Source organism: Rhinolophus hipposideros (assembly GCF_964194185.1).
Source record: "Rhinolophus hipposideros genome assembly, chromosome: 7".
NCBI classification, from domain to species: domain Eukaryota; kingdom Metazoa; phylum Chordata; class Mammalia; order Chiroptera; family Rhinolophidae; genus Rhinolophus; species Rhinolophus hipposideros.
The window spans coordinates 100,387,124-100,413,891 of NC_138053.1; the positions used below are offsets into that span (position 1 = coordinate 100,387,124).

At 59.1% G+C, this 26,768-nt stretch overlaps 2 protein-coding genes across 2 annotated transcripts; one reads left to right on the forward strand and one right to left on the reverse strand.

Annotated features, from left to right (window-relative positions):
- Positions 1-1,393: 1,393 nt before the first annotated feature.
- LOC308499784 (cytochrome c oxidase subunit 7C, mitochondrial-like) lies at positions 1,394-6,707 on the reverse strand (the record flags this gene model as incomplete). The annotated part of the gene is made up of 2 exons (XM_081053616.1): positions 1,394-1,601; positions 6,556-6,707. 2 exons carry the CDS (start codon positions 6,705-6,707, stop codon positions 1,394-1,396), a joined length of 360 nt encoding a protein of 119 aa, XP_080909742.1.
- Positions 6,708-7,186: 479 nt separating this feature from the next.
- On the forward strand, positions 7,187-26,449 carry TERT (telomerase reverse transcriptase). Its single transcript, XM_081053380.1, has 16 exons — positions 7,187-7,468; positions 7,574-8,894; positions 12,423-12,618; positions 13,823-14,003; positions 14,755-14,934; positions 15,538-15,696; positions 17,604-17,699; positions 18,340-18,425; positions 18,561-18,674; positions 18,921-18,992; positions 20,408-20,596; positions 21,657-21,783; positions 22,255-22,316; positions 24,222-24,346; positions 24,993-25,130; positions 25,653-26,449. Exons 1-16 carry the CDS (start codon positions 7,250-7,252, stop codon positions 25,754-25,756), a joined length of 3,369 nt encoding a protein of 1,122 aa, XP_080909506.1. The 5' UTR covers positions 7,187-7,249; the 3' UTR covers positions 25,757-26,449.
- Positions 26,450-26,768: the final 319 nt, after the last annotated feature.

The following is a 26,768-nucleotide window of genomic DNA, read 5'->3' on the forward strand; positions in this document are numbered from 1 at the left end:
GTATTCATCTTTTGTTATCAGTATATATTGAGTATTACAATTTTTTTCAAGAATCCAGAAATATAAACTTTATGTAAATATTCTGGCATTAAATATTGGTTTAAAAACAGTACAGCACCTCCTCTCACCAAAAAGTCTACAGGACAAACAGACCACCAGTTTATAACCTCTGCTTTATTCTTCTAACACCAGTGGTATTCTAAAAGTAACCAAACTGGGATTAAAATATTCACTAGCTTCTTTTTCCTTACCCTAATACAAAGACTTAGAAATTAAGTAATTACACTTTATGTGGCAAGCAGCATTTCACTACTCATGTAAATTTGATTCAATGATACTGAGAGCCGTCTTTTTTTAAAAAAAAAAAGATTTTATTGGGGAAGAGGAACAGGACTTTATTGGGGAACAGTGTGTACTTCCAGGACTTTTTTCCAAGTCAAGTTGTTGTCCTTTCAGTCTTAGTTGTGGAGGGCGCAGCTCAGCTCCAGGTCCAGTTGCCGTTTTCTAGTTGCAGGAGGCGCAGCCCACCATCCCTTGCGGGAGTCGAACCGCAACCTTGTGGTTGAGAGTATGTGCTCCAACCAACCGAGCCATCCGGGAGCTCAGCGGCAGCTCAGCTCAAGGTGCTGTGTTCAATCTTAGTTGCAGGGGGCGCTGCCCACCATCCCTTGCAGGACTCGAATTAAACTGGCAACCTTGTGGTTGAGAGCCCACTGGCCCATGTGGGAATCGAACCGGCAGCCTTCGGAGTTAGGAGCATGGAGCTCCAACCGCCTGAGCCACCGGGCTGGCCCCTGAGAGCCATCTTTTACCTCATTTCTACTAGTCAAAGCTCCAGAATAAATTAGTAATATTTCCTATATTCTATCTTACGTGCTAATACGTTCCATTTCAAATACCATACTTCTAGTCGTGTAAACACGACTAATATTGGTCAGCAGCACATTTATCAAGGCAAAGATTTGTTTTAGGGCATAGGTCTGGAGGTAAAAAATGAAGCTCTTGAACTTGAATCTGTCATCACTATTTGGTTTTCCTCATGATTATCACTCATGGAGAAAAACCAATTTACTCCTTCAAAGTAAAGACTGAAAGTAAATCTTTACTCTCCCTTTAAACTATGAAATCTGAGAATTTAAGACAAAGAAACAAGCTAAATTATACATATTTTGGTCAAAAAAACTAACAGAGATATTACCCAAATAAAAAAGTATGCACATGCTGATTATCACATTTTGTATTTCAGAGAGGATGCATGAAGGATTCATGCCGTAAGTTTATTTGCAAACATTTTTAGTATGTTGAGTTCAACAGTTTGATCCATTTTTCAAAGTGACTGCACCTCTTAAAATGCTCCTCTTCATATCTGTTTCACGGATTAAGTAAAACATCCTTATTTTCTAAGCAGCTGGTGTCTTACTATAAAGAAAGGTGCAGCAAATCCAGATCCAAAGTACAGAGTCACCATAACTAGCAACTGCCACTTGTTTTCCACTGAAAATGGCAAATTCTTCCCTGAGCCCTCCTCATAGTGGCTTCTACGGACCACAGAGGCTGTGAACCTCCGGGTGCTCTGTCCCACCAGAGCGCTGTTGGGAGGCCTGCAAAAGGCGCAGAGATTGAAAACAGAGGAAATGGTGGTTCCTCCTTTTCTCACGACCTAGTTCCTCTGCGTCGAGTATTACAATTTTAATATGGTTGTTCTTCTTAAATGTGTATACATTTTTTTGGCACCCTCTGGAGAAAACCAATAGCAGTATAATAGATTTAACCCCACCCTTATCAATAATTACAGTAAATTACAGTAACAACTGGTTAAACACACCAGTTGCCAGTATTTCAGCTTTCTTTCTTTTTCTGAGCCTCACCAAAATCAAATCTTCCTTTTATTTTATATATGTCCATCTGTTTCCTTACTCACCTTTTGCTCTTGGACCACAGACTTTCCTTCAGGAAGTCCGTCCTTTAGAAATTCAGCTCCTGGTAAACCCTTTAAGATTTATTCAGATAAATGTCATTATTTCACCCTCGTTCTTGAGAGATATTTTTCCGGGGACCACTCGCAGACAGATGGTTGCCTACAGGTGTTTTTCTAGAGTCACCGTCACTGTGGCAGGTGATCTGTCTTCTCCTGTCTGAATTTAAGCTGTTCTTTTGACATCTGCGTCATTCCTTCTACTATTCTTTGAGTGTGTAATGTATTTATTTTAATGGTGTATTCATGTCTTCCATCAACAGTAGAAAAATTTCAGCCATTTTCTCTCAAACGGTGCCTCCTCCACACTTTTCCGATTCTCTCTTTCTGCGATTGTGTTCTTATCTCTTAGCCGCCTCATGTTTCAATCTCCTTGTCTCTACTTGTTTCAGATAGGTCATTTCCCATATTGCTGCTTTTCTCTGCTTTGGTGCTTAGTTTGTCTTCCTGCATTTGTATTCACTGACACACACATACAACTCTAGACACTGTTTGACTCTTTAAATCTCCCTGGCAACTTTAACAGTCAAGCTCTTTATTTGTACCTTACACCTCGCCCCCCACGCCTGCTTGTGTTTTTAAATTTATAAAACAAATTTGCTGTCTACTATGAATCTCTTTTGACAGCTGCAAAATTTGGATATCTGCTCTCTCTTTTGTCGGTTTCTGCCCACTCTCATTTGTGGTACTTTGCTTTCTTGTGTGTTTTGAGCTTCCTGAGTGTGTGTTCGTAGGTTAAACTTAATCTGTAGGAGCCCCATGACCTAAAATGTGGGTGATTCCTTCAGAACAGTCACTCATGTTGTATCTGCCTGGGGCTGCGTGGACATAGAACGACTGTAGCCTTCTCAAAGGTCCTGGCTTAAAATGCGTGCAAGGTGGAGGCGGGAGAGATCAGGCCCGCGCGTCTCTGAAAGCGAGTCACACGTCTGCACTTTATTCTGGGATCAGTGAGAGGCCTTAGCGGGTATTAGCAGGAATGACACGCTCTTATCTGTGCTTTTCAAAGATCCTTCTAGATGCTCCCTGGAGAATAGCTAGCAGGAATGGAAGGACTTAGAAGTCTGTTGCGATAATGGAAGAGATGACGGTGGCTAAATATGGCACGTGCCTGAAAGAGAAACCAAGGACATTTCCCAGTGCTGTGGCTTCAGTCTTGAGCAGTGACTGAGTGTATGTGTGCGGAAGTCAGAGTTCAGTTCCTCCTTTTACGAGACCACTTCTCAAGAAAAACCTGGAAACCCTGGTTTTGTGGTCATGACCTCGTCCCTCTGTCCTCATCTTGCCCTCACTCTTGCAGACGCAGATCACCGCGGGTCGCTGATTTGCCGAGTCCTGCATTTCTCTGAGACCAAGGAGAGGGCTGGTCAGAGGCACCGGGTCCTGTGCTTGGCTTGCCAGGAACCAGCACGTGGCTGGGCCTGGACATGGAGTCCACAAAGGGAGCTATTTAAGGGCTTAAATCTGTAAGTAAATTCCGCCTTCCAGCATCCCAAAGGCTAATTTTATCTTACTGCTTTCTTAAATTCCATCAAATGCCTTTCAAGAGTGCAGAAACCCGAAGATGTACAGCGGAAACTGTTTGCCAAGGTGCAGGAGTTAATACCAGCAGTCAGCGGTTCTGAACCCTGAGCACTTCTTATTGGTTTTCTTAAGGGGGTTTAAGGTGCAAGAGAAAGTACACAAGGAGATGGAAGTGGGTCAGGAAGGATTAACACGGCGAGGAGGACAAGGCCAGGAGATCAAAGGTCTCCTCTGGCTAAGGACAGTTTTCCGGGGAGCTGCCAAGCTGGGCACAGCTAAGGCGTCCGAGCTCCCATGGACCCTCGTGAACCCGAGGGGCCATGTCCCTTGAAGTCCCACCCTGTCCTAACTGGGCCATATCCCTGAAGCTAGCCGGCTGCACTGAGGATACACTGGCTGTGGGCATGGAGACCCTGGGTTGTGTTCCGGCTCTGCCCCAAATCACAGGGATTTTCAGGAAGTCTGCACCTCTGAACCTATAAGAAAGGATGCTGACACTTGTCCACCTGCTTCCAAAGGCTGCACAGTGATATGAGCTGATGTGCCCGAACTGATGTGTGAATTGTAAAGCACTCTGTAAAGGAAGACCATTAGTCATGTTATTTACCTTTACCACTAAGAATTAAATGTTCCAGTAACCTCTTCTGCGTGACAAATCACGAGAACACAGGCACAGCAACCACTGTTTTATTACTGTTTTATTGTGCTCACAGAGACCTGCCCAGACCCCCGACTGAAGATGAGATGGGGGTTACTGTGAGCCCCAGGTCGGGGTAACAACAGCAGCTGGCACAATCGGTTCTTGGATTCAGGGAACCTGGGAGACAGGGCCGAGGGGTGCAGAGGTGCTGTAGTGCAGCCCCCACCCCGACCCAGGACCCTGGTTGTGTGGCCACACTGCTGTCCTCTGCTCTGTTCCCCTCCCAGCAGGTCCCCTGGTTCCTCCACCACTTTGCCTCTCCAGAAAACACTTTCTAAACCTGCCTACCACAGTCCCCTCTTCACTCCAAGTCTAGTTCCAAGGACATTGTCTTTCTACATCGCCAACATTCTTTGAGCTGGAGCCTGCCTTGTGCCTGGAGTGCCATCTGGGCCCCTCCTGGGCCCCCACACCAGGCCCCAGGTTGTCACACCTCAGGACCATGTGACAATTCATCTGGTTTTCACCCCTATCAGAGGGGCTACAGTAAGAACTAGTGACATCGCCAAATGCAGGCAAGGACACACAAGTCTGCAGAGGTGATCAAATGACAGCAAACCAGCCCCACACTGGACCAGGGCCAGCGTCCTGGCTCTGCTTTACTGTTGCCTGAGTCATGGGAGAGCAAGCATGGGTGCCGGAGAGGACAGGAGGCAGAGCCCGTCCTCTCTGCCACGCTGGGTGTCCCGGGCTACATAACGCTCCCCAGATACCACATCCTGGTCCTGTAGCCTACCAGCGTGACCCCCCCCCAGCACAAGGGACTTTGTGGATGGCAGAATATGGAGGGCTCTGAGGTGGGGAGGTGCCCTGGATCAGCCTGTGGTCCCCGTGAGAGGGAGGCAGCAGGTCAGGGTCGGGACGAGATGTGACAAGAGTTTGGAGGAGAAGGCCCTGAGGGAGGCTCTCCCAGCGTCTGGTCCTCACGCCCTCACTGGGTCTGGGGTCACGTGGCACTGCCCTTCTGCAGGCAAAGGGTGCTGATGACCAGGTCTGGTGTTTACACTGCTTGTGGTCACCGCTCAGAGACCTGGCACTGTGCTCATTGGCTGCCATCCGGATCCTCTGAGCCCCGATTCTGCCATCGGGCGTCTTCAGGCCTCATCCGGCTGCAGATCTGAGACTCCAGCCCTGTGGGTGGGGCACGCACTGGGCAGGACACGTGCCACGAGGTGGACATACACAGTACCAGAGCACCTCACTGCAACCTGTCCCCACACACAGGCCCCCACCGTGCTTTGGCTCCTGGCACAGAATCTGCTGTTTAGAAACTTCAGGGTGTGTGAAGCCCGTACACTGCCTGGCGGAAGACTTCGCCAGGTGGTTGTATTTGATCTTAAACAATAATGCAGCTTTTTTCACGTCATGTGATGCAAGGACTTAAGGCCGTCCCTCCTTCTCAGAGACAAACCCGCAGACCCTGCAACACGGAAGGGCACTCTGGATGGGAGCGAGTTCCATCAAACTAGGGGCTTTTCTCACATACACCTGGTACTAACCACACGCCTGTCAGTTTCTGTCTCAGTTTATTCTATTCTTTTTTTGATTATGTTTTTGGGCTGTTTTCTCCGGGTGAACCAGAGCAACTTCAAAAAGAACAAATATCCTGAAGCAGCCCCAAATCCTCTAGCAGCAGAAGTGAGGAAGTGCTCTCACTCTGTGGGCTTCTGGAACAGCAGAGCCCATCATCCCCAGGATACCCAGGCGGGCAGACCCCACAGAGCTCCATGAACCTGAATCATCATCTGTCTGTCAAGGGAGGGAAAGTGGAGGCCTCTTTAAATGCTACAGCCATGAATAGAAGCAATTTCCTGACCACGTTTCTCACCACTGTGAAAGGTTAACATTTATTCAGCCATGCAGTGTTTGCCAAACTCAGATGTCTCCTCCAGGAGCCTCCCCAGACCTGGAAGTTTCCCCTCTCAGCAATTCAAAGTGGAACATACCACAGCATCTGCATTTGGGTGGAATCTCATTAGGGTGACTCCTCTGAACTGTCTTGTTCACATGACCAGCCGCAATCACAACTGTCCCCCTGGGCCTGGGGAGGGTCTCTGCTGCGTGGTGGGTAGCCAGGGGCTCCTGGTTCTTTCTGGGGCTGCCAGGCTGTAGGCAGGGCCCGACGTGTCCACTCTCACCTTCCACCCCATGGCATGGAGGGCATGAGGGGAGCACAAGTGTGAGGAGCCTGCAGATGGTGCCAGGCAGGGCACCTGTGGCTCCACTTTCTCCCCTGCAGTTGGCAGATTGACCAGGTCCTGACGAACAGGAAATTGATGTGGAGTTTTTTGTTTATGGTCGGGACAAAAGAAATCTAAAAAGCCAAAGAAAAACTACAGCCCTGGGTCCAGCAGACCTCGTCCCCAGAGGACTGCTGCCCTGCGGGCGACCACTGCGCATTTCCTGCTGCCAGCACCGGACAAGCTCCCGGGGCTCCAGGAGTCCAACGAGGATGCGCCCGCGCCCTCCATCTCCGCAGGCCCATCTGGCCAGCGTGCTGGCGTCCATTCTCTGCTTTGTACACTGTCCTGCTTCTTTCAAACCCCTCTGCTGGACCCCAACGCAACTCTCTGTGCCAGGGTCACGGCCCACGTGAGAAAGTGACCAACCAGAAGGACCCTTTCCCCGGGGCGCAGAGTGCATCAGGGCCCCCAGGGCCCCCCACCCCGGTTATGGTCCCCTCCGTGGGTACCCCCAGAGCCTCTCCGCTGTGCCGCCCTCGCTGCGAGCCCAGCGCCCTGGGAGGGGTCTCAGCACACGGACGGGAGGCTGCGCGGGGCAGCTGCGCGGTGAGGGCACGCCGTGTCCCTGTGGAAATCCGGCACCAAGCCCTGGGACCCGCCGCCCGGGCGCGGAGGGAAGGTAAGCGCGGAACACCTGGGGCCCGCGGCCCCGCCCCTTCCTCCCGGCCCCGCCTCCCCGCGGACCCCGCCCCTTCCTCCCCGGCCCCGCCCCTTCCTCCACGTGCACCGCCCTCCGCCGGGACCCCTGCTGCCGCGCGGCTCTGGCGCCTGTGGTCCCCGCACGTGGGAGCCCCGCCGCCTCCCGCGATGCCGCGAGCGCCCCGGTGCCGCGCCGTGCGCGCCCTGCTGCGGAGCCGCTACCGCGAGGTGCTGCCGCTGGCCACGTTCGCGAGGCGCCTGGGGCCCGAGGGCCGGCGTCTCGTGCAGCGCGGGGACCCGGCCGCCTTCCGCTCGCTGGTGGCCCAGTGCCTCGTGTGCGTGCCCTGGGACGCGCAGCCGCCTCCAGCCGCCCCGGACTTCCGCCAGGTGGGCTGCCGGGTGTGCGGGTGGGGCCGTGCGGAACGAGGCCGGACGCGGCTGCGCGCCGGACCCGGACACTCCCGTCCCCAGTGACTTGGGACCCCCCCCCAGGTGTCCTCCCTGAAGGAGCTGGTGGCCAGGGTCGTGCAGAGGCTCTGCGAGCGCGGCGCGAGGAACGTGCTGGCCTTCGGCTTCGCGCTGCTGGACGGGCTGCGCGGCGGCCCGCCCGTGGCCTTCACGACCAACGTGCAGAGCTACGTGCCCAACACAGTGACCGACACGCTGCGCGGCAGCGGCGCGTGGGGGCTGCTGCTGCGCCGCGTGGGCGACGACGTGCTCACGCACCTGCTGGCGCGCTGCGCGCTCTACGTGCTGGTGGCCCCGAGCTGCGCCTACCAGGTGTGCGGGCCGCCGCTCTACGACCTGTTCGCCGCGCGACACGCGGGCCTCGCGGCGCCACGCCGGGCCTGCGACGGCGGCGGCAGGGAGGCCGGGAGACCTCGGCGCCTGCAAGCCCCCGGCGCCAGGCGGCGCGCGGCCAGCGTGGCGGGAAGTCCGCCTCGGGCCAAGAGGCCCCGGCGCGGCCCGGGCCCCGTCCCGCAGCCGAAACCAGACCGGGGACCTGCCGGGCCGGCGTCCCGGGCCCGCCTGCGCAGCGCGCGTGGGCCGCGTGACCGAGAGCCCAGCGCCGTGACACCTACCAGAGTCGCCGTGGGAGCCGCGTCCGCGGCGGGCGAGCCGCGCAGGGCCGGTCGGCCCTTCCCACTGCTCCGAGGCCAGCGACAAGCCAGCTGCCCCGCGTCTGGGCGGTCGCGTCCCCAGGAAGCGCTCGGTCCCCGCGCGTTCGCTGATACCAAGCATTTCCTCTACTGCTCCGCGGGTGGAGAACGCCTGCGCCCGACCTTCCTGCTCAGCTCCCTGCGGCCCAGCCTGGCGGGGGCCCGGAGGCTTGTGGAGACCATCTTTCTGGACCCCGGGCCCCTGCGGCCGGGGGCTCCCCGCAGGACGCGCCGCCTGCCCGCGCGCTACTGGCAGATGAGGCCCCTGTTCCGGGAGCTGCTTGCCAACCACGCGCGGTGCCCCTACGGCAGGCTCCTCAGGACACACTGCCCGCTGCGGGACACCCCGGCGGGGTCCGGCGACCAGGGGCGCAGTGCAGCGGGCGGCTGCGCCCGGGAGGAGGACGCGGGCCCGCGGCGCCTGGTCCAGCTGCTCCGCCAGCACAGCAGCCCCTGGCACGTGTACGGGCTCCTGCGGGCCTGTCTTGGCCGCCTGGTGCCCGCAGGCCTCTGGGGCTCCAGGCACAATGAGCGCCGCTTCTTGAAGAACGTGAAGAAGTTCGTCTCCCTGGGGAAGCATGCCAAGCTGTCGCTGCAGGAGCTGACCTGGAAGATGAAAGTGCAGGACTGCGCCTGGCTGTGCCAGAAACCAGGTGAGGAGGTGGTGGCTGGCGCTGCAGCCCCAGGCCCCACAGCCCCACAGCCCCACAGCCCCGCAGCAGGGCCCGTTGGGTGGCTCCCTCCCAGTCTGTGCCTCAGAGCCGCTCTCCCACCCCGTTTGCATCAACCTACTTTCATGGACTCGGGCAGGGTCTGGGCGCTGGGGGTGGGCAGTGAGCCGATGGACTTGGGGAGTGCAGCATGGACGTGGGCAAGCTCTCGTGAGCGTGCCTGAACATCACCCATAACCTCTGACTTCAAGGTTTATCACCACGAAGTGGTTCCCCGCTGATAGCCACGGAGGTTGGGGCGAAACCCACTTTTGTGGGGGTGGGAGATAAAGCTCCTGGCTTTGGGACAGCATTGGGTCAGCCCACCTACAGATCCGAATTTAAGTTGAATCAAGCCTCTGCTGTGCCAGGGCAGGGTGGACAGACAAGTGAAAAGACCGCCCTGCACAAGGACCCAGCCATCTTTAGGAAGGAGAGGGTCACCAGGGAGCAGAGGGAGCAGCCAGGTGCCATCCCGTGTCAGGGAGTGGGCTGCCACCATGGGGGCCTGCAGGGTGCTTTCTGTGAAGTTGGCCTTTGGTGCTCCCCACTCCCACCTGTTTGATTTTTCTGGGCTTGATGATGAGGTTCCTCCAGTCCAGCCACCACTCAGCCCCCTCGGCGGCGTCCTCGTCTGCGCACCAGCGCCAGGTGTGGAAGGACCAGCCACCCTCCCAGCTCCCCTGACTGGAGCAGTGGCAAGGACAGACCCACGTTCTGCCATTTGACCTCCCTCAACTCCTGAGACGCTTTTAGAAAAAAGATGGTTCAGAGCCCTTTATTACAGCCGGGCGTTGCTGCACGTCTAGGCTCCTGGGGTCGGGACGCTAAAATGCCCATCCCGATCCCAAAAGACCCCCATTGCAGTGTCCTCTGGCAGCAGTGGGGGGAGGGGAGGGAGGGAGGGCGGCACCCCCTTTCAGGCTCCCAAGAGACCCCATGGCCAGGTGAGGGGGACAGCAAAGTGACCTTCAGCAACTTGGTGTTTTTGTTTTAATTGTGAGGGATAAAACCCAACGTGAGAGCTCTCCCTCAACGTTGTGTGTGTGTGTGTGTACAGGATGGTACTGCTAAGTGACAGCACAGGTGACCCTCGAATGTGTGAGCCTCAGTCGAGTCAGCAGTTATGCAACTCGCTTTATCCTGCATCTCAGGCTGCAGTTGTGTTCCCCGGTTTCAGGCAGTGTTAGCCCATGCGGCGGGGACCCAGGCGCTGGCCCTTTGGTGCCCTCGGTCACTTGTTGTACCCGAGACATCCGCTGCTTCCGTGGCTTAGGCCATGCCAGTCGCCCCCTGGCTGAATAAATGATGCATGTGACAGCCTTAGCCTCGGGTACCTGTTTCGATCACGGCTGTCCGTGGTCACCTCCGCCACCCTGTCCTGCTGGGGTGCCCCTTCCTCTGTGCGAGCCGTCTGCCCCGCCAGGCACTCGTCCACAGCATCCGGGCTCCTTTGCTTCTGTCTAGCCGTCCTTGACTATTGTCCTGCCTACCAAGCTGCCATCAACCCCCCGCGGGCTCCCTGGTCCCCAATCCTGGACTCCAGACTGTCGGGCCGACCACATCTGCTGGCAAGTGTCACAGACACTTGGCAAGACGGATTCCTGATGGGAAGTCAGGAGCTGCCTCCCCCGGCTGTCCTTGGGCCAGTGGCGACCCCTGTCCCTGAACCTGGGCACGCACTGCGCTGGCTCAGGCTGTGCTCTGCCTCTCATCCCCCACAGTGTCCCTCCTGCTCAGGCCACCTGGACCTGCAGAGTGGAGTCCAGGTGGGGCTTTTAGTGGGGCTTTGTTTCGAATTCCGGCCGTTTCTCTGATGGTTGTGTCCTTTGTCTGTTCTGGCCTCTGGCCTCTCAGGTGGACCTCTGGCAGTGCGTTGCCCTCCGTCCTGCTCAGCGACACCCGTGCTCTGATGTGTGGCTCACAGTTTGATATGGACTGCGTTTTAGTGTTTGTAGTTTCTTCTATCATTTCTTTAATCAGTGAGGTACTTGGACATATGACTTTCATTTTCCAAATGCACAGATGTTTTAATCTACCTTTTTGTTACTGATTTCCATCTCAGTAGTGTGGTCATCTGAAACATGCAGACGTGCTCTGTCATCTCCTGCGTGGAGAGTCTTCACCAGCGTTCATGTCCTGGGGGCCCGGGGCGGGGGCTGTGTCACCACATCAGGCTTGTGGTGCCGGCTGCTGAGTGCTGGGCGTCGCGCTCTGCGCTCCGCGTCCGTCCAGCTCCCCCGTTCTGACAGTGTTCACATGGTTTATGAGATGCACACAGGGTTTAGAAGTTGTAGCTTCCTGACGAATGTGTCGTAATTCTTTCCACCTTAAAGCCTGTTTGATGCTCGTAGGATGGCTGCATTGCCTTTCTTTCGGTTATGTTTACATCTTGTACCATTTTTTGTCCTTTAACTTTTATCTTTAACCTTTTCCTATCCATATAGCTGACGTTTTATTTTCAGTCGAGTGTCAGTCTTTGCCACTTTCCTCAAGACGGACTTGTTTGCATTGCTCTGTGATTAGAGACGTGTCTGAGCGCTTCTCTTCTGTCTGTCTGTCTAGTGTGCCTGCCTCTGCCACGTCCTTATTCCTTGTTTCCTGACTGATTGTGTGCAGCTCCTACTATGCATTCCTCTGGTTTTTGCCTCCCAGCAGTTCGAATTTATATTCTCCACTCTCTTTCCTGAGTGGCTCCCTTCTCCTGGATAACGTAAAGCCCTTCGCATACTTTAACCTGGTCGCCTTTCCAACCTGTGTGCTGTTCCCCACTGACCTGCTTACGTCCCTATTAAATACCAGTGTGCTTCCGATGGTCATAGTTTACTTAGCTTTACCCCATTGTCTTCTGTCCCAGACCTGCCCCTGGGTCCCCTTTCTTCTTTCCCTGCTTCTGTCTGCTGTGGCAGCCTCATGACACCCGTGGACCTTGTGACACGGTGTTTCCAAGTGCAAGAATAAAATGCAGAGGACCTCCAAGGAGGACAGCAGTCTTGGCCCACAGCATGTGGTGTCCCCTAGCTGCTGTGTCACCGCCTCCACTCACCGGGTTGTTGAGCCTGGAGAACCCCAGGCGTTTGTGGACCAGAAATCCTAGAGAACAGCACCCAGCGTGTGTCCCGGCGTGCAGCATGTCTGTGCCCTCGGTCCTACGTGTCAACCAGGGCAGATGGTGACACGCCACGCCATTGCTGTCTAGAAGTATAAGAAGGGGCACATGTGTATTTAAAATGTTCTAGTGGCCATGATAAAAAAGTGAAAAACAATGAAACTGAACAAGATATTTTCCAGCTACCCAAGACGTTCTCAACTTGAACAGTCAGCTGATACGTCACAACCCATCCTCCCTGCGTGTCATGGAGATGCTGCACGTGGGCGCCAGTAGCCGGTCTGGTCCCGACATACGCATGCCAGGCGCCTGCGGCAGCCGGCTGGACGTGCCTGAGCTGAGCGCTGCCCCTCTGCTCCCAGGGGGTCGCCGTGTCCCGGCCGCCGAGCACCGTCGGAGGGAGGCGCTGCTGGCCAAGTTCCTGTGCTGGCTGATGGGCACGTACGTTGTCGAGCTGTTGAGGTCATTCTTTTACGTCACGGAGACCACGTTTCAGAAGAACCGGCTCTTCTTCTTCCGGAAGAGCATCTGGACCCAGCTGCAAAGCATTGGCATCAGGTGTGGCCGGTAGAACCTGGCGCCACTGGATTCTTTCTGCCTTAAATTCTCCCTGCCTCCCACCCCAGCTGCAGGGCCCAGCGCCCCACCATGCGGCTATCTTTGCCCACGGCCTACCCTGGCCCCACTCCTGGAGCCCCCCTGTCCTTACCTGCAGCACCAGGGGTTTAAGCTAGGTGACCTCTAGGGTCTCGAGAGCGGGGACAGTGGTGCCACCGAACCACTGGTCTGGCCCTGCCCGTGGTCCAATGGTCAGATTCTATTTTAATTTGTGCAGAATAAGTGAGGCTTGTGTCACAAGACGATGAAACCCGCCCACTTGACCACTTACTGCAGAAAGTGGGGACAGAGGCGTCTGCTGTGAAGCAGAACCCTGAGGCAGAAGCTTCCAGAATCTTGACTTGCTTCCGAGTGGATTTGTCTGGGCTGCCCAGCGGCTGTTTTGGGTTGTCATGAAAGACTGGTGGATGTAAGCTGGGTGGGACCCTGTCTGGGTAGAGACGTGATGACCAACACTGTTGGCCTCCTGTCGGGCCGGCCTGGCTGAGGCGCCCTGTGTCCTCAGCTTGGGGACACCCTGAAGTGGCCAGGGCAGGACCCCCTGCACACTTGGGTCAAACCTGAGCCCGGGGTGCTGGGGCCGGTGTCCTCCTGTGTGCGGGACAGGATTGGAGGCCTTTTTTGTGGGTCTGAGTTGATATCCAGTGCACTCTAATAACCTAATTCATGGCGTGTGATCCAAAGCTGCTGTTCAGACTCACTGTGGGGCTGTGGGGACCATCACCCTCCCCGGTGGACGATCATGTCCCACGATGGGCGGCACTCTGACCTGCCTTTGTTGCTGCCACCTCGGCCCAGGAGCGTCCTCAGCCCCACCCCTTCCTGTGGGTGGCCTCAGGAAAGGCCGGCAGGGAGCTGGGGTCCCGGGGAAATGGTTCTGCTCCTCTCGGCTGCACCTAGTAGTTCCCTGCTCACTCCACGTGTCAGGACGTGGGGCCTTTCGCCCAGGGGTCCCATCCGGTCCCAGCCTGCACTATGCAGGGCTCTGTAGCAGAGGGAACCTGTGTCCTGGGCCCCCGGGGAGGGCAGCCCAGTGGCATCGGGGCTGCATGTCAGTGCAGCCCTGACCCTGCCACCCTCACAGGTGACCCGCCTGGGTTGCTGCGTGGCCCTGAGCCCCGTCCCACACAATGCTCTGTTCCAGACAGCACATCGATAGGGTACGGCTTCAAGAAGTGTCGGACAAGGAGGTCCAGCGACTCCGGGCAGCTGGCCCGGCTCTGTTGCAGTCCAGGCTCCGCTTTCTCCCCAAGCCCAGCGGCCTGCGGCCCATCGTGAACATGCGCTACGTCGTGGGGGCCGGGACCTTGCGCAGGGACAAGAAGGTCACCGCCTCTGGTTCATTATTTAAACAGTGCGTTGGAACCCCAGGCTTGGTGTGCAGCCTGGAGGCCACGCGGGGCGGGCTGTGGTGGGTGCACCGTGAACAGGCTGTGCTCGCAGGAGGGCCAGCCCTAGAAGCTGCAAAGCAGGCTCCAGGAACCCACGGACATGGACTGGTGTCTCGAGGGACCCACATGGTGCCTGGGGTCCTGCTGTGGCGCAGGGTGGGGTGGGGGTGTGCTCTCCGGAATCCGGGGGCAGAAAAAGCCAGGCCATTCAGCCACTGGATTGCCAGACCCCGTAGGACCTCACCCCGTGGTCAGCACCCCTCCCTCCTAGAGCATGTCTGTGTCTGACCCTTTCTGAGTGTCTCTCTAGCGTTTGGGGGTGATTTTCTCATTATTGGTGCCCCCAAACAAGGAAGTGAGGCTGTGGATTAGGGACCTGGTGTGGTCTATGAGTAAAGATAACCCCCCGTCTGGTGGGGGTGAGGGCCAGGTGGGAGAAATGGGTCCTGCGTGTAGGTAGTTGCAGTTTTAGTAACGGTTTCGTGGGATTCCATGATGGGTCCCTGGGGGGACCCTAAGTTCTGGGGTGGACGTGGGTAGGTCAGCCATCGGGCCCTTCTGGTGTCTGAGGGGAGCTGGGTGGTGGGAGGCACAGAGGCGGAGGGCAGGGGTGGGCAGTCGGACCGCAGGTCCCTGGGGCTGGGAGCATGTCCTGACGCCGCGCCGTCCTGGGCTGGCCCTCCAGGTGCAGCATGCCACCTCGCAGATGAAGACGTTGTTCGGCATGCTGAACTACGAGCGGGCGCGGCGGCCCGGGCTCCTGGGCGCCTCTGTGATGGGCCTGGACGACATCTACCGGGCCTGGCGTGCCTTCGCACTGCACGCGCGGACTCAGGACCCTGCTCCCCAGCTGTACTTCGTCAAGGTGGGCTCCGGTCCCTCCACCCCCCACCCCCACCCAGGGAGCCAGCTCCTCTCACCGGGACGTCGGGGGCCTGGCTGGGGTGTTGGGCACAGTCGCCTTCTTCAGGCCCCGTGTCTACCTGGGTGACGTCCCTGGGGGCAGGGAGGGGCCGTCTCCGTTGGGGCACCTGGCTCCCCAGGGCAGAAGCTGTGAACTATCCTGGCTGGTGTGGCCTCTGTGACTCTGAACCCTGACTCCATGGGGCTACTCTTTGTGGGGGAGGGTGACACTGCCACCTGCTCAGCTCACAAAGCCCAGGTGCTCTGGAAGCGGGTCACACACCAGGGGGCCTGCTGATCACGAGGTGGCTCCAGGTGACACGGTGTCGCAGCCTAGAAGACATGGGGTGTAGAGAGACAGGCCCAGGCCCGCCCTGGGGTGTCACAGTCTGGGGGACATGCATGCGTCTCAGCGAGAGCCCCACAGCAGGGCAGGCATGTGGGCTATGGGCCCGGCCGGTCCTGCCGTGGCCTAGTCACCCCAGGGTTTGCTAAGGGCAGGTAGGACATGGGGGGCCGAGGTGAGTACGTGAGCTGCCTGTAAACAGCACCTCCGTTCATGTAGGTGGATGTGACGGGGGCGTACGACACCCTCCCTCAGGACAGGCTGCTGCGGCTCGTGGCCAACGTGATCGGGCCCCCAGAGCACACCTACTGCATGCGCCACTATGCCGTGGTGCAGAGGTCGGCCTGCGGGCACATCCGCAAGTCCTTCAAAAGACACGTAAGGCCCACGGGGTGTGTCCATGACGGCGTCTGTCCCTGCAGCCAGGCCCTTCCCCACGGCCGCGGAGCCGCACTTCTGTGCTCGCGGTGCCTCGTACTCACCGTGCGCACGCTCGTGTGCACGTCACATTCAGGCTTCTGTTCAGGCCGCTCCTGCCTGCTCTCCCTTCACAGGGCCCGTGGGACTGCACACGGGTTTGGGCAGAGGAGGGACACGGGTGGCCACAGAGCCGGGCGTGTGTTTCAGGGGCGTCCCCGTGGCCGCTCCCCCAGGAGCACACCTGGCCGGTGGCCGCCCCTCCTCCCAGTGGCCAGGGGCCTCAGTGATGCTGGGAGGGGACGCTGGGGGTTCAGGCTGTGCCGAGGCCCAGCCAGCGTGTGGGGGTCCCCGAGCAGTCGTGGTGAGTGTGAGGCACCCAGCCCGCAGCGCACTGCCGTGGGGGAGGCGGGGGATTCTTGGGAAGGGCACATGTGAAGATCCTCGAGTCGAGCGCCTTTCACACAGACGTTTCTCTCGCAAATGCCTTTCCAAGTTGCCTCCCACGTGTTTTCTGGGCTCATGTCATCCGTCACATGTGCGTCTTGCAAACGTCTTCTTGCTTTGTCTCACCTTTTCAGTCGCAAGTGGAGTCTTGATGAACAGTTTTTAATTTTAAAGAAGTCGACTTTTCCATAATTTATGGCTCACACTGTTCTGTGTAAAACACGTGCCCCCAAGTCATGACACGGTTCTTCTGTTTCCTTTTAGAAAGTTGATGGCTTTGGCTTTCGCATTCAGGTCTGGGTCCTTTCTGAATTAATTTCTTTGTGGTATTTTTAACCTGCTCTGATTCTCCTTACATCTGGATTTCAAGTGAGCCTGCTTTCCAGTTCACTAATCTTCTCTTTTTCTGTCTCTAATCCTTCGCTAAACCCACTTACTGAATTCTCAAGTCCAACTATTCTGTTTTTCAGTTCTAGAAATCCTGTGTACGTTTTTTCGTGGATTCCAGATCTCTGGTAAAACTCTCCGTCTCCATTATTTTATTGGTTCTGCCATCTTTATTGATTTTTAAATCCGGTAATTCAGTAGCCGTCTCGGCCACCGTGGGTTCCTGTCACGCTTTTGCTGTTTACTTGAGGTTTGGTCACGCAGGCCTGTTCTTCAGCATGGCTTGCTATTTTTCTCATGAGTTGCCTGGCTTTTAAATAAAAACATTTAAAGCATAGGTTTTGCATAATGTTGGCTTCCAGAGGGAACAGTGTTCTTCTGACACTTAGAGTGGTGGGTGACCTTGATCCGAGGACAGTTGTCTTTAGACTGCACAGGAGCTGGTCCCCGTCACTTTCCCTTCCCTGGCCGTGGCCCTCTGCCGTCTCGCCTGAGGGCAGGTGTGCCCTCACGGGCCGGGCTCCCCTCAGCCCCTTGCTCCAGGTAGCTGAGCACTGACAAGAATTGGAGGAGGAATCACTCAGTTTGGGCCCTTTCTCTGCAGCCCCATCCCCCCAGGACCCATCCCTTAACCCCAGCTGCTGTGGTGGCCCTGAACCCTGTCTTCAGTCGTAGACCCCATTTCTGCTCACTGCTCCCACAGCGGGCTGGATAGGCCTCAGGGAGAAGTCAGGCTGAATGTGGGACGCGCCCCAGGGCTGGACCGCACGTCCAGCTGTGTCCTGCCTCTCCAGCCCCAAGCAGTTTTCACCTGCCTTTTATCAGGCGTAGCAGTCATTGGGGAAGTGACAGCAGGTGCCGTCCCCTGTGGCTTTGTCACACTCTCCTGTTCCCTGCACCTCTGTTGTCCCTTCCCCAAACATACACTGCACAGCAGGGCCTCCCTGGCTCTGCCTTCAGTGGTGTGACTGCACAGCCCGGGGCACAGGGAGGGAGGCGTCCGCCTGCCCCACGCCCTGTCCTCTCATCAGCAGGTGTCCACCCTCACGGACCTCCAGCCTTACATGAGACAGTTCGTACAGCACCTGCAGGACACGAGCTCGCTGAGGGACGCTGTGGTCATCGAGCAGGTCAGTGTGGACGGGCGCACGGCTCACCACCTGGGAGGGGGTGGACATGGTGGGGCCACCCCCCAAGGCTGGAGGGACTTGCTTCTGCCTTCAGCCGTATTTCTCTCTGCCTTCTCGTCAAATTCTGTGCTGCTGTCTAGCCTTTTCACTGAGGTTTCTGAGAGACGTCTTCTCCCGTGATTTTGATCTTAAGGCCAAAAAAAACGTCCTTTAGGAGGACACGTTGCTGTTCACCTTGTGGGCCCCGAGATGGACCCAGCAGGTGTGAAACCCGTTTCTCTCGCGCATGAGCAGAGACGGGTCCTGCGTCCATGGCTGTTCACAGAACCAGTTTTAGGGTCAGGCTGGTCCACGAAGTGAAGCTCCGAGACCTCCAGACCCCTTTCCTTTGGCCACCAGGGGCCCCCACGTGCCACAGAGTCAGTGTGGGGTGCAGCTGTCTGGGCCTGGGAGCCCAGCCAGAGCTACAGAAGACCCAGACGTGCCTGGCCCCCACACACACCCCTTGCGGTAGCCCCCACGCAGCTCCCCTCCTCACCCCTGCTCACCCACAGCCCCCCCCCCGCCCGCACCCCTCCCAGGCACCCCACCCCCCACGGCCGCCCCCCTGCCGCCCCCCACACCCCTCCTGCTGTTGCAGAGCTGCTCCCTGAACGAGGCTGGCAGCAGCCTTTTGGATTTCTTCCAGCAACTGGTGCACAGCCATGTCATCAGGATTGGGGGCAAGTGAGTCAGGGCCACCTGCTGCCACCCCCGCAGGAAGGGGCTGTGCCGTGTGGACGGCGGCGTGGCGGGGCTTCGTGGGCGTGTGGCGTGTGTGATGTGAGCGTGCCCCCCCTTCCACCCTTGTCTTGCCCCCAGGTCCTACGTCCAGGGTCAGGGTGTCCCCCAGGGCTCCGTCCTGTCCTCCCTGCTGTGCAGCCTGTGCTACGGGGATATGGAGAGCAAGGTGTTCCCCGGGATCCAGCAGGACGGGTAGGGGTCCCCGCCGTGGTGCTGCGACCGCTGCCTCCCCCTCCCACACTCTGGCCCATCTTCACGGGCGGCCCCTGAGCGTGGACGGAGTGGCCCCGCACCCTGGGGCGTGTGGCTGCCCCGGCCTGAGCGCCGGCCCCCCGCCCTCCGTCCCCGGCCACTGCGGATCCCACAGAGACGGAGGTCGTCGCTGGCCGAGCAGGCGTGACCTCAGCATGAGCGCCCCTCCCTGTGTCTCCTCACTAGGCTGCTCCTGCGTCTGGTGGATGACTTCTTGCTGGTCACCCCTCACCTGGCACATGCGAAGGTCTTTCTCAGGTAAGGGCCATGCGCGTGTGTCTGCGGGCTCCTCTGTGGCCACAACTGACACAACTGGCACAACTGACGTTACCCACGTGATAGCTGCCACCTCGGTCGGTGCTCTGTGAGGGCACGTGCAGTCGTGCTGTGCAGAGAACGGGCGCAGTCCCGCCTCCGGCCCCCGGGGGGCAGCCGAGCTCCGTGGAGCGGTCAGCACACGGCGCCCCAGAGGGAGCGAGTGACCGGTGCCAGTGGAGGGGCGGTGACACCCCCAGGAGGCTGTGACCACAAAGGGAAGCCCAGGAGTGCGCCGTGTGTGCCTCCACCATCACTTTTCTCTGTGGCGGTCACGGGTCACGGGGGTCGCGGGGAGGACAGGATGTGACGAAGCATGGTGTCTGTGTGGGGTCCTGGTGGTAACGTCCGTGTTGTCCACGGTGAGAGCAGACCAGCAGGGGTCCTTGCCTCAGTGTGGCCCTTGGGGCGCCGGTCCCCCTGGGACCCCAGGAGTCGGGCTTGTTTTAAAGTTGGTTTTCCAAGGAAGGAGGTTATAAAACCTAAGTCTCGGAAGTGTGGCACCCGAGGGACAATTCGCTTTGGTCTCTGGGCTGTCTTTGGAGAACCCATTGAGATAGCGTCCTGGGAGCCCACGTCCCCTGGGGGTCCTTGGGGCTCACAGGGTACACGGTCTTCCTGCTGGCACACAGTGGCCCTCGTACAGGACACTGTGCAAATGTCAGTTCACCAAAGTTAAATGCCTCCCAGGTCCTCGGGCAGCAGCTGCGTTCATAGACATCAGTGGTCACGTGGCCGCTGATTGCCAGAGGGGACAGCGCAGAGTGTGGCCCCATCTGGGACGTCTGGGGGCACCACTCCTGAGAAGGTGTTGGGCGGGCAGGTGGCTCAGAGTGGACCATTGGGGACAGATAAAGAGTTACCGCAAGGAGTCAGCCATGTGACAGTAGGGGCTGGAGAGGCAAGTCTGCAATCCGCGGGGCAGCAGCCGGATAGGAGCTGAGGCCACGGTCCCCGGAGAGGCTGTCTCCAAGCTCGGGACACCGGGTTCCGGTGTCCGCGCCCTTCCACCGACGACTGCGCCCAGCCTGCTATGGAAGGCAGCTTTTAAAGCCGACCTCCTCTGCACAACACCCCGCAAGCCTGGGGACCGTGGCCTTGCCAAGTGGACACACCTGGCCGTTGCAGACAGGATGTCATCCTTGGGCCCCCCTGCCTGTCCCGGTTCTCAGCCTGGTGCCTGAGCTCACTGCTCAGCTGTCCCACCTGTGGGACAGAGTCATAGCGTCCACCCGGCCTGGGGATTCCGCCTCTCCCTGGGGGTTCCATGCTGCCCTCCCCTGGCAGCCACCCTGGTCTCTAAGCGTTGCCCGGTCATCTGTGTATCCCCCCGGCGCTGACGTGGGCCTGTGCTTCAGGACCCTGGTCAGGGGTGTGCCCGAGTACGGCTGCATGGCAAACCTGCGGAAGACGGTGGTAAACTTCCCCGTGGAGGACGGCACCCCGGGCGGCGAGGGCCCCCTGCAGCTGCCGGCCCACTGCCTGTTCCCCTGGTGTGGCCTGCTGCTGGACACACGCACGCTGGAGGTGCTCTGTGACTACTCCAGGTAAGCGCCCGCGGGACACGGCCCGTCCAGCCTGCTCCTGCTTCCTTCCGTGTGCAGGCGGCTGCAGCCCCGAAAGGCCAGGCTTGGTGGACTCGCCAGGTGAGCAGCTGTTGGGGGCATTTGGGGAGAAGGAAGCTGTGTGCGGGCTCAGGGCCCAGCCCATGGGGAGGCAGCGCAGGTCAACCCAGAGGTTTCAGGTTCTGCTGGACACGGGTGTCTTTACTACACAGGCACACTCCTCGGCTCTCGTCCGCGGCCTCACTGGACGTCGTGGGTTCATGGCCGCCTCTGATCTGTCAGGGAGCAGGACAATGGCTCCATGGGTGCCTGTCTTAGTTCGGGCTGCCATAAAAACTACCAGAGACAGGACAGCTTAAACCATAGGCGTCCGTTCTCTCCCCGTCCTGGAGGCTGGAGTCCGAGACCCAGGTGTGGGCAGGGCTGGTTCTTGTGAGGCCTCCCCTTGGCCTGTAGATGGCTGTTCCCTCCTGTGTCCTTGCACGGCCGTCCCTCTGCCTTCCAAGCATCTCTGGGGAGTCTCTTCTGAGAAGGACACCAGTCACATTGGATCAGGGCCCCAACCTAATGGCCTCATGTAACCTCAGTTACCTTCTTGAAGGCCCTGTCCCCAGACAGTCACATGGGGAGAATTTGGGGGACACAGTTCAGCCCTAGCTGGCTGTTTTCTGTGAACCTAAGAGCTCGTAGCCCCGTCTCAGGCTCAGCACAGATGTGGACGGACTCAGCAGGCACGGCTGCTTCGTGAATGAAAAGCACAGACTCCAAAGTGCGGAGGCGGGGGTCGCCTTTCCTCATGTTGGAAATCCCAGCTGTTGTGTGTGGGTGCCCTGGGTCTGCCCTGCTCCTGTCCCCAGAGGCTCCGTGAGAATTTGCTGGGTCGTGCTGACAGCATGTCTGAGGGCATCCTCTGCAGGGAGAAGCCTGCAGGTTGCGTGGACGGACATGCGTGTGAGGTGTGATCAGAGCATGTAGACAGCAGGGGCTCAGGGGGAGGCGTGAGGTGGACACGTGTGCGTCACGGGACCCTGTTGTGTTGCAGTTACGCGCGAACCTCCATCAGAACCAGCCTCACCTTCAGCCGGGGCTTCAAGGCCGGACGCAGCATGCGTCGCAAGCTCTTCAGGGTCTTGGGGCTGAAGTGTCACAGTCTGTTCCTGGACCTGCAGGTGAGCACGTGGCCAGCGGCCTGCAGGACAGAGCTCGGACGCCCAGAGGCTCAGCCCACCTGTGGGGCCTGCATGGTTCATAGCTCTTGTGTATTGTGTGCAAGTGCATGTGTGTCTATCCAGGGCCCTCTGCCCTCGTGCCCCTCAGGACCCGCCTTCGCCCTGGGGCTCTCCTCACAGGGTGTGGGGGTCGGGACCTCGGTGGGTGCTGGCTCCAGAGCCTCAGGGCCCCAGGACGTCGGCCTGGCTGAGCTGGACGCGCCTGCTCTTCCCTTCCTGCCTCCCTTCCCTCCGGTGGCCCCAGCAGAGTCCCGACTACACCCGAGGCAGTGAGGGGCTGCACAGGGGACCTCACTGGAGGGACAGTGGCTGCTCATCTCTGGGCCTCATTCCATTTGAGAGGGTAAAGCAAAGCTGGGGATTGCTGGGAACCTGCAGACGTTTCCAGCATTCGCTTTCCTGTGTCTCTAGGTGAATAGCCTTCAGACGGTTTGCACAAACGTTCACAAGGTGTTCCTGCTGCAGGCCTACAGGTGGGCTTCTTGTCGTGCTGTGGGGACCATCCCTATAGCCCACACCCCAGCTCGCGGGTGGTGACAAAGCTGCTCCTCGTGCACGTACATGTCGGCTGTGCTGGTGTGTCCCCAGTCACCAGGAAGACCAGCGTGGCCCGGGCATCCCCTCGTCCCTGTGTCCTGGGCCGTCCTGCAGGGGGAGGGGTTGCAGGAGAAGGGCTGCAGAGGACGGCAGCTGCATGCGGGGGTGGGAGGTACACGCCTGAGGGAACCCGGAGACCAGACGGCCGTCCGGCCCCAATCCCTCCTGTGCCCTCAGAAGGGGTGGTGGGACGCGGGCCCAGCCAGCACTCCTGCCCCATCCGCTGCCCCATGCTGAGGCCCGGCTGTGCTTCTGGAACATTCCCTGTGCCAGGGTTCTGCGGCCGCCTGCTGAGCGAGAACTGGGCTTCACTGGTTGTGCCTGTGTCACAACCTTTGGCTTCACTGGTTGTGCCTGTGTCGGGGGAGGACAGTTCCACCGCAGGCTGTGCTGTCGGGAAGACGGACAGGACCCCAGTCACCTGGCCCTGGGCAGCTCAGGGAGGGGCCACCTGCCCATCTGTCCTGGGAAAGTGTTGTGCCCAGAGTCCAAGTCGGGCGGTGGCTGAGTGGTGGGCGGACAAGGGTCCGCGGCCGTCGCCCAGGTGACAGGGAGCCTCTGAGTCTATGTTACCGGGTGCCCATGTCACACACGGTCATGTCTCGGGCTGGGTGCTGCTCTCGGAGGTCACACCTGTTGCATGTCACACCAGGAAACGCCTTTCAGCCCCAGGGGCCCATGCCCTGTGCTTCCGCCACACGGGCCATGCGTGCCCTTCTGTTGTCCCACTGGTGTCCCAAAGGCAAAGAGTCCGCGGGCTTAGGCCAGGGCCCAGCGCTCAGCGCCTCCTGCTTTCCATGTCACATATCTGCCTTGACCTGTATCGTCCTCCCTGGACCAGTACTCCTGCGCAGGCTGCCAGGCAGGCCACTTGCGGCTAAGGACGAGGTGGCTGTGACACACCTTGGTTCTCGGGGCCTCAGCTCCAAGTCCCTGGAGGCCACGTCACCTCGCCCGCTGACAGCTGTGCTCGTGTTCAGCCCAGCCTGGCCCTGTGTCCCCACCAGTGGGTCCCCTTGCTCGGTGGGGCCCTGGCCCTGGACACCTGCCTGCCAGGGAATGTTGAAGACACCTGGGTTCAGGACAAGTGTCCCCACCCACTGGTGTAAATGTCAGCTGCTTCCAGATTCAGACGGTTAGGGTCCCGGGAGGTCTGAGGGCCCCGTGCCCTCTACTGCAGGAGGGAACGTGAAGCTGGAGCATGATGGTCACGGCGGCTGGGGTTGCAGCAGGCAAGGCCGGGCCATGTGCCTGGCCCGGGGAGCAAAACACGCCAGGCACTGTCTGCCTCGGGCCCACAGGCTCAGCTCTGGTCTTGGCCGAGTATGGGCTCAGGGCTGGGGCTGTTGGGAGGTGGAACGCCCACCCACACCGAGCTCTGTCCGTCTCTGGGGAGAAGGTACTCCACCTGCGGAACGTGAGCTCCTCCCAGGCCGGCGGTGCAGCCCCGACCCGGGACCAGGCCCCGGCTCTGTCACTAACGTGTGTGTTTCCAGGCCTGTCTCCCCTCTGCTGTAAGTGGGGATGACACCTCCCGCCTCACGAGGGTGACCGTGAGTGCGAGGTCAGACTGCTGGCTGGGTGGATGTGTGTACGTTCTTCCAGAAAGGCCCGGGCAGTTGGTGAGAGCAGGAGCACGGGACCCTGGCGGAGGCTTGTTATGTGCCCTGTGCCCATGTGCACACACAGAATGTGGACATGTGGTGTGTGCATGCCTACACATAGACACGCGTGCATGCATGTTGCGTCCAGGAGGCTTTCCTGATAAACTTGACCCCCAGGTTCCACGCGTGTGTGCTCCAGCTCCCATTCAATCAGCGAGTTTGGAAGAACCCCTCGTTTTTTCTCCGTGTCATCTCGGACATGGCGTCCCACTGCTATGCCCTTCTGAAAGCCAAGAACGCAGGTGCGTGCAGGTGACCCATGGCTGGGCTGGCAGGTGTTGGGGTCACTGCGGTGCTGGCGAACGTGGCATGCTGACCTCACGCTTCCAACATGGAACTGTCGTGTGTTCCGTGAGCACTGGGCCCTGGTGTCGCGGAGGCTGGAGATGCAGTCGCGGCTCTTGGCACTTCTGGCACTGACCTCATGTCCCCTGCCTGCTGGGTGGGCAGGCGTCCTGCATGACTGGAACATGATGGGACATTTGTGAACGGGCAGTGGGACCTCTCCCTGGTGCTGGGGACGCTTGCACAAACAGGCCAGGCCGTGAGCCCCCTGGAGCCGCCCCTGCTGGTCTCAGGGAGGGACACTCCGGCCAGCAGCTCGCCGCCCCTGCCTCAGGGCCCAGCCCTCCCCACGGCCTCGTGCACGGGTCAGGCCGCGCTGTGTCTCCAAGGCCCTGAGGTTAACAGACTTGCTATTTCGTGGAAGTTTCTCTGCAGAGGTTGAAAACACATTTCAGTTGTCAGAATTCTACAGTGCTTATGTTGGGGGTCCCTGAAATTCAGTCACCCGGTTGTCCCCCGCTCAGCCTGGCTGGGCCCCTGGTGTCTGGAGCACATGGTCTCCTGAAAGGAGCGCTGGGCCCTCAGCCTCTCCCGTGTCCCCAGGGGTGTTGCTGGGGGCCAAGGGCTGCACCGGCCCATTTCCTTCTGAAGCCGCGAGGTGGCTCTGCCTGCACGCTTTCCTGCTGAAGTTGTCTCGTCACAAGGTCACCTACAAGTGTCTCCTGGGGCCACTCCGGGAAGGTAAGCGAGGCACACGGGCCCAGCCCCGAGGTGCCCCTTTGTGCAGGTGCGGCCACGTCCTCGTCCTGAGTGGCGGCCCGTGCGTCTCAGTCCCGGGCGGGTGGGTGCAGGAGCCCCCAGGTGAGCCGCGTGCACCCCACCCTGTTGCTCCGCCTCCGCCCTGGGTCCCTCTGTCTCCTCCGTCCCGCTGGCCTGCGTGCCCTTCCTGGCACCCTGGCCTGTGCTGGAGTTCTGCCCTGACTACCCCCCAACAGCAACGTGGGGTCCTCAGCGCCTCACTTCCCTGCACATCCCCTCCCCCTCCCCCGTGCTCCGATGTCCACACCAGGGCCCTGCCTGCTCCCTGGCCTCGCGGGTACCTGCCCCTTGCTGAGGTTCCCAGCACCTGGAGCCTGGCCTGCGTACAGTAGGTGTTCAGCGCGTAGCTGCCCCACCTGCCGCCTCTGGGACCTGGAGGCCGGCATGATGTGTGTGCTCGGGTTTCTCCCCGGAGGAAGGGTGATCTCGGTCATCTCCCCGCAGCCCAGTCACAGCTGTGCCTCCGGCTCCCACGGGCGACACTGGCCACCCTGCAGACAGCGGCCGACCCAGCCCTGGCCACAGACTTCAAGACCATCTTGGACTGATGGTCGGGCTGGGCTTGGGCCCTTGACCCCTTCCCAGCTGTATGCACCCAGAGCATCTGGCCCCTGCAGCCCGAGACCCCAGGACATGTGCTGCTGACTGGCCGCACCCGGGAGGGGCTTAGCCAGCGGGGAAGCAGGGCCCATCCCCAAACCCCACTTTCTGGTCACATTTCATCCTTCAACTGCCAGCCGCCAGGAGGAGGCAGTTGCGAGAGCCTGACCGGGCGTTGGTGTCTGGAAGGGGAGTGTCAGTGACCTTTGTCACCCCCTTTGCTGTGGGGCACCCCAGTCCAGAGCAACGGCCCATGGCTCACGTGTGGCAGGTGTGGCTCCTTCTCTCTGACACGTGCAACGCCCAAAACAAGCTGCCCACACCCACCTGGAGCGGCACCCACCCGCCAACTGACCCCCCCAGCCACTTCTAAAGTGCATCCAAAGTCCGCACCTCCGGGCGCCTCCTGGAAGCAAAGGACCCCGTCAGCTGTTGCAGCCCCTGCGTGTGGCCACACCCATGCTTCTCATCTCTTCCGTCCCTGCGCCCTGCCCAGGCCTCCTGGAGCCGAGTGTCCTGCACACCCCGTCTGTCCAGCGCCCCCACTTCCAAAGTGTTCTGTTGGTTCCTGCTCAGTACTTGGCCTCTCATGGACCCTCCTACACAGCTGCCTACCCCGCCCCCCAGTGATGGGAGGGGAGAGCTGTAGAAAGAAGAAACCAAGCCTGTTTATTGTTTTGGAAGTGCTGAGCGTTTCTCTTATGTTTGTATTAAAATACCATGAAGGGGGTGTTATCTCTAATTATAAGCACGTGAGCCGGGGTGTGTGGTGTGCATGGGGCCTGGCCTGGGGCGGGCTCTGAGTCCCCTGGGCCTGAGACCACACACTTACGGGGGCTGCCTCCCAAATTTCCAGTGCAGCAGGTTAGGTGTAGGCCTGGGAGTTTGCGCTTTTAACAAGTTCCTGCTGCTGCTTCCTGGCTGGGGGCGGGGGGGGGGGGGGGGCCCACACACAACCAC